At 46.8% G+C, this 14,533-nt stretch overlaps 1 protein-coding gene across 10 annotated transcripts in view; it reads left to right on the forward strand.

Moving 5' to 3' along the window:
• Positions 1 to 14,533, forward strand: part of shank3 (SH3 and multiple ankyrin repeat domains 3) — a 541,235-nt gene that overhangs the window by 207,549 nt on the left and 319,153 nt on the right. For all 10 annotated transcript variants that reach the window (XR_004415240.1, XR_004415241.1, XM_033039988.1 and 7 more), the window contains exon 9: positions 11,635 to 11,712. Coding sequence is in view for 8 of the 10 variants with exons in the window: in XM_033039988.1 (XP_032895879.1) it covers positions 11,635 to 11,712 (78 nt within the window). In the remaining 2 variants the exon portion in view is untranslated. The remainder of the gene's footprint in view (positions 1 to 11,634; positions 11,713 to 14,533) is intronic.

A 14,533-nucleotide genomic window follows, 5' to 3' on the forward strand; every position in this document is an offset into this window, starting at 1 on the left:
CATTCAATATGATCATGGCTGATCATCTAAAATCAGTACCCCATTCCTGCATTTTACCCATATCCCTTTGTTCCTTTAGCCCTGAGAGCTAAATCTAACTCTCTCATAATTCCCCTGCTTACCTCACTTGCAGTCACACCCTCCTCACGACCACGGGCCTATTTGGAAGCAATTACTCTCTGGCGAGACTGCCTCCAGAAACACTACATCCAGTTAATTCACCCTGTCCCGGATGTGTCGCAGTGTTTGAAGTTCAGGTCGTCAACTTTGAGCTTGAGTTCTTCAATCAACCAACATTTGCTGCAGATGTGGTCTCCAGGAATCACCAAGAGGGCCACCAGCTCCCACATCGTGCAGCTACAGCACATCACATGATCCAGCCTGCCTCCCTTGTGTGTTCCCAACTGCTTTTTACGCTTCCCGCTTACTGCTGCTCTGCTATGGGTTTGACAAGTCAGCTCCTCAGTCCTTCTCTCCAAAGCATCTCAAGCCAAAGCTTCAAGTTGCACTTTTCCTTAAAACAGCCGCTCCGCCAGACCTTGTCTTCCTTTTATTCACCCCTCTACCTCTTGCTCAGCCAATCGGACGCCTGCTTCAATCCAAGTCCCACCTCCTCAATTCGCGACACACTAAACTCAATAAAAAAACAACACTCGTCCTTGTTTTCACGCTGGTTTTTTAAAGTAGATTTTTTTTCTCTAGCAAGATGGCTGCTCTCCCACTCTGGCTTCAGCTTCTCAAGGTAGAATAAAACCTGTGGTTTTATGCATGGATTAAAAAATAATTAAGTTTCACAGAAGAATGAAGAAATAACTGGAAAAGATATCTTTGCCTTTCTTAAATTCCACACAGATTGACCACTAAAGCGATAGTTCAGGAACTTAATGTGGTAGTTATGTCCAGAATTAAGATCAAGTATCACAAGAAAGAACTGCACTGTGATTATAAGGCAGGTATTTTCACACCCAATCTGTTTTTCTGCAGTGACACTCTGTTCTGCCAAGCATTATCTACCATCAATCCAATCATTTTCTTTCTCCAATATAATGATAGACTTTTAAAATCTTTAATTGTGTTGTAAATTTACAATGTATTTAGAAGCATAGAGAAGCTAAAGTTACAAGGGCATCTCCAGTGCATTTGCAGTGCGGTTCTTCCCACAGACATCATATCTTGTGACAACCCTTGTGCCCTGAAATTTATGCCAAGTGTGGGTTGATTTTATGAAAAAAAATGATTATTTCAGGTTGCTATGGTTTCTTCTTCAGCAATGCTTATGTGAGTATAAACAGTCTGTGTTAGCAATGTAGTTTGACCGTATTTCATTTGGAGAAAGAGACTGACTGATTTAGAAGGCTTAGTGTCAGGTATGACTTTCCTCCATTTTATTCTCCTCTGTGTATGTGCTTTCTATGAGTCGAAGGACATTGGTACTATTATCTTTTGATATATATCCCAAGTTTCATGGCATTAGTCCATATCATCCCATTAGGAGTAAAATATCATTAAGCATTTAATTCTTATGAAAACTTGACATTTTAAGTAAATTATTGCACCTTAAATTTAAAAAATGATTTAAACCACATTCTGAAGCCTAGGTTATCTGTTGTGAAGCAATGATGTCCATGTCTTAAAATATAACATAATAAATGGTGACTGTAGTTTTTGGGAAATTGGCAAAGAATTAATGATCTAGTAGGTGAGGAGGATAAATAAATTCACTGTTATTAAATCATCTCAATGCTCACTTTTCATACAAATCCCTACTCTTATCTTAATCCCTACACTTCGAATCCCTTAATCCCAGAAATGTTTATTTTACACTTGCGAAGGATTAATTTTCGGTAGGAATACAAGTAAATTGAAGATGCCTCACCATTTAAAACAGAGATCGTTTAATGCAAAGTGCCCAGTATAAATTGACTCATATGATGTCAAGTCTGTTTTCCACTGAAATAAAAGGTCTTTAGAATATTAAAATTATAACTGAATCATTAGTAAAAATGAATGCACAGAGTATATTTGAATCATTGCAAGCTTTACTAAAAGAGTTAGCCAAGTCTGACACCATTGGCATTTTTCAAGGGATAATAGTTGGGTATGTGACTTTGGGGAGAAGCTCAAGAGTTGCCAAATCTATGCTTGAAAAATGTGCAGTTGCTACATTCCAAGAGTTGGGCAGTCGAGAACATGATGGATAGCCAACCCTCCTACTCATTTGGCTGCTTAGATCAGTAAATTGAGATTCTGGTTGTAGGACCTAGGCTTGAGCCTTACAAAATTTACATAACTATGGGTGCACACAGCTGGCATGAGTGTGTCAGTAGTGAAATTAGTTAAAATGAAGGATGACAAATGGGGTGCCAGGCAGGTTTATAGACACTCTCAGGCTTCTTGGGTCTTGGAGCTGCATTAATCCAGGTAAATGGGAAGTATTACATTTCTGACAAGTGTCATGTAAGGTTTAAAAAGGCTTTTGGGAGATGAGTGACTTACTTCAAGATACAGTGCCCTTCATAATGTTTGGGACAAAGACACATCATTTATTTATTTGCCTTCTGTACTCCACAATTTGAGATCTGTAATAGAAAAAAAATCACATATGGTTAAAGTGCACATTGTCAGATTTTAATAAAGGGTATTTTTATACATTTTGGTTTCAACATGTAGAAATTACAGCAATGTTTACACATAGTCCCCCCCATTTCAGGGCACCATAATGTTTGGAACACAGCAATGTCATGTAAATGAAAGTAGTCATGTTTAGTATTTTGTTGCATATCCTTTGCATGCAATGACTGCTTGAAGTCTGCGATTCATGGACATCACCAGTTGCTGGGTGGCTTCTCTGGTGATGCTCTGCCAGGCCTGTATTGCAGCCATCTTTAACCTATGCTTGTTCTGAGGGTTAGTCCCCTTCAGTTTTCTCTTCAGCATATAAAAGGCATGCTCAATTGAGTTCAGATCGGGTGATTGACTTGGTCACTCAAGAATTGACAATTTTTTAGCTTTGAAAAACTCCTTTGTTGCTTTCGCAGTATGTTTGGGATCATTGTCTTGCTGTAGAATGAATTGCATTGACTTGAATTGAATTTCCTTTATTGTCATTCAGACCTTTCAGTCTGAACGAAATTTCGTGCCTGCAGTCATACATACAATAATACAATAATAGTCAACAAAACAGACAGTAAACACAAATTAACATCCACCATAGTGAGTCCACCAAGCACCTCCTCACTGTAATGGAGGCAAAAATCTTAGGGCTGCAGTCTCTTCCCTCCTCTTCTCCCTCTGCGCTGAGGCAATACCCCACCGGGCGATGGTAAATCAGTCCCGCGGCTCACCGAGCTCCGCGAACAGGCCGGTTCAAACATCGCGGCCCGGGGTGGTCGAAGCTGCCGTCCTTCAGTCCAGCGGACGCAGCTGTTGACGACGTCGTCCACTGGCCCGCGGACTCAGGCCGCCGCCGCCAGAACGCCGTCTCAGCCACCGGAGCACCGTTCCAGCCCCGAGCCGGGTCGCCCTCACGTGAGCGTCTCAGCCCCGCGCCAGGCCACCCTCACGGGAGCGCCGTTACCCTCGAGCTGGGCCGCCCCGACGGGAGCGCCGTTACCCTCGAGCTGGGCCGCCCCGACGGGAGCGCCGTTAACCTCGAGCTGGGCCGCCCCGACGGGAGCGCTGTTCCACCCTCGAGCTGGGCTGCCCCGATGGGAGCGCCGTTCCACCCTCGAGCTGGGCCGCCCCGACGGGAGCGCCGTTAACCTCGAGCTGGGCCGCCCCGACGGGAGCGCTGTTCCACCCTCGAGCTGGGCGGCCCCGATGGGAGCGCCGTTCCACCCTCGAGCTGGGCCGCCCCGACGGGAGCGCCGTTACCCTCGAGCTGGACCGCCCCGACGGGAGCGCCGTTCCACCCTCGAGCTGGGCCACCTCAACGGGAGCGCCATTACCCTTGTGCTGGGCCGCCCTCACGGGAGCGCCGTTACCCTCAGGCTGGGCCGCCCTCACGGGAGCGCTGTTTCCCTCGGGCTGGGCCGCTCTCACGGGAGCGCCGTTCCACCCTCGAGCTGGGCCGCCCCAACGGGAGTGCAGTTCCACCCTCGAGCTGGGCCGCCCCCACGGGAGCGCCGTTCCACCCTTGAGCTGGGCCGCCCCCATGGGAGCGCCGTTTCCCTCGGGCTAGGCCGCCCCCACGGGAGCGCCGTTCCACCCTCGAGCTGGGCCGCCTCCACGGGAGCGCCGTTTCCCTCGGGCTGGGCCGCCCCGATGGGAGCTCCGTTCCACCCTCGGGCTGGGCCGCCCCGATGGGTGCGCCGTTTCCCTCGGGCTGGGCCGCCCCGATGGGAGCGCCGTTTCCCTGGGGCTGGGCCTCCCCGATGGGAGCGCCGTTTCCCTCAGGCTGGGCTCAGCCAATGAGTTTTGAGGCTTTTGTTTGAACTTGAGCAGATAGGATATGTCTATACACTTCAGAATTCATTATGCTACTACCATCAGCAGTTGTGTCATCAATGAAAATAAGTGAGCCGGTACCTTCAGCAGCCATACCTGCCCAGGCCATAACATCCCCATCACTGTGTTTCACAGATGAGGTGGTATGCTTTAGATCTTGGGCACTTCCTTCTCTCCTCCATACTTTGCTCATGCCATAACTCTGATATAAGTTAATCTTCGTCTCATCAGTCCACAAGACCTTTTTCCAGAACCGTGTTTGCTCTATTAAGTACTTCTTGGCAAACTGTAACCTGGCCATTCTATTTTTACGGCAAACCAGTGGTTTGGATCTTGCAATGTAGTATCTGTATTTCTGTTCATGAAGTCTTCTGCGGACAGTGGTCATTGACAAATCTGCAACTGACTCCTGAAGAGTGTTCTGATCTGTCGGACAGGTGTTTGGGGGTGTTTGTTTATTACAGAGAGAATTCGTCTGTCATCAGTGGTGGAGGTCTTCCTTGGCTTGCCAGTCCCTTTGCAATTAGTAAGCTCACCAGTGCTCTCTTTCTTCTTAATGATGTTCCAAACAGTTGATTTTGACAGTGGAGGAAAGATGAGGTGCTGAGAGCTCTCAGACCTGCATTAAGGAGGCAATTAAACACACCTGAGCAATTACAAGCCTGTGAAGCCATGTGTCCCAAACATTATGGTGCCCTGAAATGGGGGGACTATGTATAAACACAGTTGTAATTTCTACATGGTGAAACCAAAATGTATAAAAATACCCTTCAATAAAATCTGACAATGTGCACTTTAACCACATCTGATTTTTTTTTCTGTTACAAATCTCAAATTGTGGAATACAGAGGCAAATAAATAAATGTTGGGTATTTGTCCCAAACATTATGGAGGGCACTGTACATTACTCTGACCTGTTTTTATAAGCACTGTATTAATATAGTTGATCTTGTTATATCTGTTACCTTATGTTATACCTATTTGTTCTCCCACATGCAGCTGGTACAGTACTTTGCAATAACAATGTTATTGAATGTCCAGGGGAGATGGTTGCCTGTTGTTTACCTGTTGTTGTGCATGGTCATTGCCTGATACGTGTCACACAGATGCAACCTCTCAGTTGATACCTGAATGTTGCCTGCCACAGTATATGCAGCCACTAGGTACTTAATTTTTTGATGAGTTATGAGTGGCATTGAATCTTCTGCAATTGTCACCCAGCCAACCATTTGACCTTGTCCTGGAGAATAATTCACTGATGAAGCAATGTTTTTTGCAAAGCGGGTTAAGACACTGCCATGAGGAACTTGTGTGGCAAAAAACTAGGCTGAGATTTTATAGCTCTAACAATCATCTTTCTTTATTCTTGAAATTACTTCAGCTAGTAAGAACATGCAACAGTTATTGAAATAGGAAAAATGTATCTTTAAGGATTTAATATATATTAAGCCATTTCTAATGGTTTCTTGTATTGTGCAGTTAATGCTGTATTTTTGATATAGTTCAATCAATCAATATTTATATCATACACGGTGTTGTAACTATTAATAAAATTAATAATAACTATTAATAATATAAGGCACTCCTGCACCTATTGTCTACTGTCTATCAGTTTGCAATTTATTTCTGTGCTTATAGTATCCCAAATATGTATCCTGTTTCCCAATATGTTTGTCATCCAGGCCAATGCATTAATATGTGTAGTGATGTATTTCTGAATTTACAATATACTCATGTACTGTTTTTCTTGATGCATAATGTACTTCCTTCTATGTCTCCTATGGTTATGAAGAACCTAAAGGCTAACAAATAGGTAATAAGTATAACATAAGGTAACAAATATAATAAGATCAACTATATTAATACAGTGCATATTATAGAGGCGTTGTTTCTGTACTTATAAACATGGTGCTACATTTCCACAGGATAACCATTTGCAATGTTGCATTCCACTTCTTACAGTCAGCAGGTGGTATTTATAATGGTTTTAGTATATACTTGACCAAGTGGGACCCGCCTGCAGCGACACACACACACACACACACACACACACACACACACACACACACACACACACACACACACACACACACACACACACACACACACACACACACACACCACACCCCCCCCCCCCCCCCCGGCTAGAGAGGGAGTGGGTGAGGGGGGTAGAGAGGGAGGGGGTGGAGAGGGAGGGGGAGAGAGTGAGGGGTGGGGGGGCGTGCTGAGTCACAGGGGAGGACTGGTTCCCGAAAACAATACTCCACCACTCACCCATAGGTCCCAGTACTCACAACTCCCTAGAGAGGGAGTGGTGGTAGAGAGGGAGGGGGGGGGGGGGGGTGGCCCTTGGGTGGGGAGGACCGAGGGGGGGGGGGGGAGGCCAGAGGGCGGGGGGTAGAGAGAGGGAGGGGAGGCAGAGAGGGGGGCGTGGCACAGAGGGAGGGGGGTAGAGAGCGAGGGGGAAGGGGGTAGAGCGGGAGAGGGTAGAGAAGGAGGGGGAGGGGGGTAGAGATGGGGGAGGGGTAGAGGGGGAGGGGAGTAGAGAGGGAGAGGGGCAGAGAGGGAGGGATGTAGAGACCACACCCCATCTCCCTCCTCCTCATTTCCCACATCCTCCTCCCCTCACTCCCATTCCCTGTCGCACCACATACCCAGGTGGTAGAGCAGCGCCAGCAACTGGAACTCGGCCTGGTTCTCATACTCAGCCCGGCCCTGGCTGTAGACTGGTTCTCATAGTCAGCTCGGCCGCCGCAGTCTGCAGTCCAGGCCCCGACTTCATTTACAGGCTCATCCCCGAGCCCGGCTCATCCTTTGTTCTACCGGCGGCTTCTTTTTTGGCGCCGGTCACGGCCCCATCCCAAGTCCCGGGCTCGGCCTTCACTCTAGCTTCAGGCTCTGCTCCAGCCCAGGCCCAGTCACCGGGCTTGGCCCGCGGCAGCAGCCTCCCCACCAGGCACCCGGCCGGCATCGACCCGAGGACCCCGTAGGAGGCCGCGGGCGGACGAGGACCCCGAGCGAGGCGGCGGGCGAGCGTCGAGCCGAGGACCCAAGCGAGTGCGGGTGGGCGTGGACTTGAGGACCCGAGTGAGGCGGCAAGCGGGCGTGTGTGAAACGGGCGCTGACCTGAGCCATGGTGCCCCTCACCTCATTGTGACATCAGAATGAGCATGAAAGAGTGCATCAAGTAGTGAGAATGAAGCAGTTCGACCATTCGGTAGGTGGTGAAGCGTTTGACGAATGTTCTGGAAATACGGCCCTCCCCCTGACGTCACCCAAAGCTCGGAACCTGAATATTCTGTGTGTGAAATGGCCTTGAGCCAGCCTATGGTGCCCCCCCCCCCCCCTCCTCATTGTAATGTCATCAGTGGAAGCTGGTCGTTTTAAAAGGGAGTTTTAACTTTTTTTTAAACTTTAATCAGCAATAAGTTGTGAAATAAAGCAGAAAATCTTAAGTGAAGCTTATCACTGCTTAGACAGGAAAAATGTGAGTCAGAATATGTAAAAATCTTATTGTTACCGCGTAGTGTTTTTGCGAAAATATAAAGACACACACATAAACACACATACAAATGAGAGTTTCAAAGTTATACTAAACCAATTGCAGACCCCAACGCTCCCCCAACACACACATTCCCTACCCGTAGCCCCCACGGGAGGCATGGTCCTCCAACTCAAGCCGAACGTAAGATTCCAGCACTCCCCTGACTCCCTCAGCAGCGGGCTTAAAAAAAATTTCAAATTACACTACCCCTGCATGTTGCAATAGCAATTCGCCTTCCCCCACCTGTGAGGTGAAAAGTTCAGAGTGTTCATGTGTCGCAACATTGTTTCGAAGCGTGTTGGAAGCTGGCAGGAATGATTTTAATGAAAAATGTGTATCAGAATATGTCTGCTCCCCAACTGTGTGGACTCCCAATGCAATATTCCATCACTCAGCCGTTCCCCCAATGCAACTTAGCCCGTTCCCGAACGTAAGATTCCAGCACTCCCCTGCCTCCCTCAGCAGTGGACTTTAAAAAAAATTCTAATTGCACTTCCCCTGCCTGCCGCATCAGTTCCAACTGCAATACCAATTGGCCCTTCCCCTCCAGTTGAAAAATCCCATTGAAGTGAAAAGTTCAGAGTGTTTCTGTCTTGCAATTTGGTATCGAAGTGTGGTGAAAGCTGGGAGGAAGGATTGTAACAGTAAAAATCTTGTTAAAGTTGGCATTTTTAAAACCTTAATCGCGAATAATGTGAAATATAGGATGAAATCTTCAGTGAAGCTGATCACTGCTGTCGAGCCATTATGACGTCACCATTTGAAGCTGGTCATTTTAAATTCAAAGTCTTTTGATTTTTTTAAACTTTCATCAGTAATGTCGAGAATAAGTCAAGAAATAAAGCATAAAATGTACAGTGAGGTGATCTCTGCCTATAGGGAGAAAAATGTGAATCAGAATATGTAAAAATGTAATTGTTACCGCGTGGTGTTTTTGCGAAGATGTAAAGACAACCACATATACACACATACAAGATCAGACCTGGTACTGGTTTATTATTACCATGTGCACTGAGACACAATAAAAAAAATTTGATTTTGCATGCTATCCAGGCAAATCATAACATACATCAGTACAATCAAACCATACATGAGTATAACAATTTGTGCTAAAAGGAAACAACTATCTACATCCTTCGGGGACGGGACAGGTTGTTAAAATGCATGGAGATATGTGCTTTCAAGCTTTTGTATCTTCTGTCTGATGGGAGTGGGGTGGTGTAAATAGTCCTTGATCATATTGGCTATTTAACGAGGAAGCATGTGTTGTAGATGGAGTTAATAGGGCAGGGCGGGGCAGGTTGCGGCTGGTTTGCAGGATGGACTGGGCTGCACTCATAATTCTCTGGAATTTATTATGGTTTGTGGAGAGTGCAACTGTAGAAATTGGTAAGAATTGTTGGAGGCATGCCAAATTTATTTTGTATTCTAAATAAGTAGAGGTATTGGTTTGCTTTCTTGGCCATAGCTTCAATGATACAATTTTGGTAGGGATTTAACTTATGATTTCATAAATGCACTCCCCTCCAAATTCGGTCAATTATTTCCCCAGATTTTGAACCCCCCCCACTGAACCTTCTCCTCACTGTCGGTGCAGCTCGTGAAGCCCCGCCCGCCTGCGCTCTCATTCCAGCTGTGGATTTCCAGAGTCAGAAGCCGCTTCTCTCTCTCTCCTCATTTGACAGCCCACTCACAGGACCGGCTCCCCTCCAACCCCCCCCCCCCCCCTCTTCTCACCCCCCTCATCTTCTCACCTCCTTCCTCCCTCTCCTTCCTCCCTCTCCCTCTCCCTCTCCCTCTCCCTCTCCCTCTCCCTCTCCCTCTCCCTCTCCCTCTCCCTCTCCCTCCCCCTCCCCCTCCCCCTCCCCCTCCCCCTCCCCCTCCCCCTCCCCCTCCCCCTCCCCCTCCCCCTCCCCCTCCCCCTCCCCCTCTCCTCCAAATATCCTATACCGCTATTGGATCTTTGCTATCTACCCGTCACAGGGGACGTCTGTCTGTCCCCCCCGTCCCCGTCCCCCCATCCCCCCCGGCCCGGCCAGCTCTGTCACGCTGGCGGAAGCCACGATCGGCTTGCCCTTTTGTCTCTCCCCATTCTCTCTCTGCCCTCACTCTCTAGCCCTCCCCCCTCCCCCTTCCTCTCTGGACGCGCCTGCGAGTTGGGGGCTATGCGTCAGTGGTTATGGGGTAAAAGGAGCAAATTAATAATATTAATATAATATCAAGGGGGGTAGTTAGTGTGTGTGGGGGTGGTTAGTGTGTGTGACGCCGCATGCCACACCCCCCCCCCCCTCCCGCAAGCATGCATTGGGGAACTGACCCGACGGGTCTGCACTTGGTCTAGTACATAACTAAAACCCTGATCTTGCGCACTTCCGGTTTGCGCAGATTTTCTATTTGCGCAAAAACGGTACGCAATTCCACTATGATTTTTTACCAGCTCACTCACCGTTCCCTTGTGCTACGAGTACAACAAGTTTAGTTCCGATTGGTGGCATATTGTAAAAGTTAGCGAGATTTAAAAATCTTAATAAACGCACATTCGCAGATTCGTCTCCTCTCCTGTCAGGCACCCGGGAGGGCGACACACAGGCTGGGACGGCGACGGTTCTTCCGGCGCACCATCGCCGCACTGATTGGCCAGCCCCTCTGTCACAATAAAGTTGAAGGAGCGGAGCGAACAGAGTGGGGAGCGGCCCAGATCCCGGCTGACTGCGAGGCCCACTGCTGCAACCTCGAGATCCTGGGAAGTGAGGAGGTAGATGGGGAGGAGTGAGGGGGCCGGGCACTGGTGGGGCCGGGCACTGGTGGGGCCAGGCTGTAGTGAGGCTGCGGCTGGGGCTGGCGCTGGTGTGGCTGAGGCTGGGACCGGGCGCTGGTAAGGCCGGGGCAGGGCTTGGGCCCGGGCGCTGTTGGGGTCGGGGCCGGGCGCTGTTGGCGCTGAGTCCAGGTGCTGGTGGGATCGGGGCAGGGTGTTGGTGGAGCCGGGGCCGGGCACTGGTGGGGCCGGGTGCACCGCCCCCCCAGCTCCAGATCATTCCCTTCTGATCCCCCTCGCTGGCTCCTGCCCCCCTCCTCCGTGATACTCCACTCTCCCCATGGCTCTACCCCATCTTTCCTCCGAGCTCTCTCCCCCCCACACCCCCTTCCCTCGCCCACACTCCCATCCCTCCTTCCCCCACACCCCCCTCCTTCCCCCACACCACCTCCCTCCCGCACACACACCCTCTCCACCTCCCTCCCCCACACCCACTTAGTCTAGTATGACAATAAAACACTCTTGTCTCTAATACTACATTACTCTCTTAAAATATACACTATGTCAAACTGTAACCCATTTTGTTTATTATACACATATAGAGTATATGCCAGTATATCTTCAAGAGTTTGTAATATATAAAAGAGTCTATGTAATATATAATTCATGCAGTTATAATCTATATGCTATGATATGACAGAACTTTATCCCAGGAGGGAAATTTTGTCTTTGAGACATGTTTATTCATGGCTTTAAGATATTTATTTGTTCATTTATTTATTAAATTTATTTACTTCATTTGTTAAATAACAAAATATTTACAATAATGTTTATGGCTTTAAAACATGTTCTTGAAGTGTGTTAAACTGTCCTTGTCATTCACTTGCAGGAAAGTTGTGCAAGGGTCCTTTTATTTAGAGGAGGAAAGAAAGAAGTTAAGAATTACAACAGCCAATCAGCATTCCAGGTAGGGATGTATCAACTGTTCGTATTTATTCCATCCTTCTGTAGTCCAAGAAGTTGATTTTCAGATGCTTTTTTAAGAAGTTTTTTTTCAAACTTTATATAAAAACCATAGAATTTTCTGTACAATGCAGTACACGGTGGTAGTTTTTGCAACATGTAATTCTGTGAGCGGATGTTTATGCTTTGTCATTTTTGTTACATCAAAATAAACTGGTACCAAGTATAATATTCCCTACATTTAATATTTTCTGTTTAATAAAGAGTATTAAGAGTAATAATTAGAGCAGCTTTCGGCCGGCACAGTGGTGCTGCGGTAAGGTTGCTGGCTTACAGTGCCAGAAACCCAGGTTCGACCCTGACTACTGGTGCTGTGTGTGTGGAGTTTGTGCGTTCTCCCTGCAACCGTGTGGGTTTTTAAAAAGTTTTTAAGTCGAAAGTTGTATTTTATTTCAAAGTGGGAATTTGAAGACAGGAACAGAGATGCTACACAGAGATTTTAAACTCTGGAGAGCTCTTGGGTGAACTCGCACAGGGCTTGATGCAGCATCTATGGAGCGAAGGAAATATCCGGGTCTGAAGAAGGGTTTCGACCCGAAACGTTGCATATTTCCTTCAGTCCACAGATGCTGCCTCACCCGCTGAGTTTCTCCAGCATTTTTGTCCACCGCAAAACGTCAATGATTCCGGGAATGCCGAGAGAGACGAGATGGGGAGTGGGAGAGAGAGAGCACGCGAGAGAGAGAGAGGGAGGGAGTGAAGAATGACGGAGAGACACTACGTGGGTCGGTAGGTAAATTGAATGACTAACCTGCTGCACACCAAGAAGCTCACCAAGAAGAAGCCCTCAATCATGATGGTGAGTTTTAAGAAATTCTCAATGTATCATCAATGCATTGATCTACATTCCACAGTAAATGTAATTGTGTTTTGAACAAGTATTAATGACGCCGCGTGAATTAATCTTAAGGGGCCGCGTAAAATTCTTAAGGGGTTGGACAGGCTAGATGCAGGAAGATTGCTCCCGATGTTGGGGAAGTCCAGGACAAGGGGTCACAGCTTAAGGATAAGGGGGAAATCCTTTAAAACCGAGATGAGAAGAACTTTTTTCACACAGAGAGTGGTGAATCTCTGGAACTCCCTGCCACAGAGGGTAGTCGAGGCCAGTTCATTGGCTATATTTAAGAGGGAGTTAGATGTGGCCCTTGTGGCTAAGGGGATCAGAGGGTATGGAGAGAAGGCAGGTACGGGATACTGAGTTGGATGATCAGCCATGATCATATTGAATGGCGGTGCAGGCTCGAAGGGCCGAATGGCCTACTCCTGCACCTAATTTCTATGTTTCTATGTTTCTATGAATTGTATTCAAAGGAACGTGGCGTCATTAATACTTGTTCAAAACTCAATTACATTTACTGAGGAATGTGGATCGATGCATTGATGACCCATTGTATAACTACTTGTTAACTACTGGCTGTTAACAAGTGCTACAGTAGTAGTTAACAAATCGTTTGTGTCTGATGGCCATGCAGTGGTTGTTATCCATGTTTGTTTGATAAAAAAATCTGTATGGCGAATGTTTTTTTAAAATATTTGTTTAGCAAGCGAATTTGTATTTCCTTACGAAATATGGAAAATTAACACGGCCCCCCCCCCCCCCCCCCCCCCCCCCTTAGGCTTGGGGCCCGATTGGGAGGAATCGGTCCAATCGGCTTAAGGCCGGCCCTGTCCACACTGTACTGACCCCCCCCCCCTCTTCATTGCTGTTCACAGCATGTACATCTAATCTGAATGTCCGGTAATGTGGCGTTTTGACATCTTTAAACATATTACCAAAATAACATTTGCTGCAGTTATGTCCTTTGGCCATCTCTTGTCAGTTAATGTAATGTCAGATGGGTATAGTCGGTTTTAACAGCTATTATCATAAAATGCCTTTAGAAATGTCCTTGTAACCTGTATATTTTGTTATGGATAAATTATGTGAGAAGCGAGAGTGTTTCTGTACCAATAGCAATAACGACCCATGCTATGGCCATGTCATGGTAATTTTCGGTCCTTCACAGAAAACATGCTTGCATCAATGTGTAGTGCGCATGGTTAAGCATATATGTTACCATGGTCCAGGATTTATTGACACAGGTTGATCATACGCTGAATAATCCAACCACATTTTTGTTTGGAAGTGGAAAGAATTAATAGAAATTGCATTAATTGCAATGTGTAAAAAGAGTTGAGATATTGTATTATAATTTTGCTGCATGTCATTGTGGTATATATCATGTCTTGATTGGTGAATATGTTTAGTTTGTGACATTATTTGAAGCAGAAATAATATGTGAATGCTTCATTGAGCATAATTCCGATTAGTAACTACGCACTTCGTCCGAGCAGATTATTGCACGCGTCATGCAAACCGTCTTAAATGACCACCTAAACTGTCATTGGGCAACCTAAAATGCAGCCAAGGCTGGCAACAGGGAAAAAAAGTTAAGTGAGAGCCCTGATGTGGCGATAGACTAGTCGCCTGTAGTTGCCGGAAAAATCGCTTAAGTGGGATAGGGGCTTAAGGTGTGACCTTACAGAGGTATATAAAATCATGAGGGGAACAGACAGGGAGAATGCAGTGTCTTTCAAGTTCCACTTGGCAGAAGTGACATCAGATGGGACTCTTTCAAGCATGGAGAGTATTTCATCGTACTTCTAATTTTTATATTGTGTATGGTAGAAAGAAATTTGAGGTTCACTCATGACAGAATACCTGGTCTCTGATCTGATCTTGAATAAAGGGGAGGTCATTTAAGACTGAGGTGAGAAAAAACTTT

Source organism: Amblyraja radiata, chromosome 21 (assembly GCF_010909765.2).
Source record: "Amblyraja radiata isolate CabotCenter1 chromosome 21, sAmbRad1.1.pri, whole genome shotgun sequence".
Lineage (NCBI taxonomy): Eukaryota > Metazoa > Chordata > Chondrichthyes > Rajiformes > Rajidae > Amblyraja > Amblyraja radiata.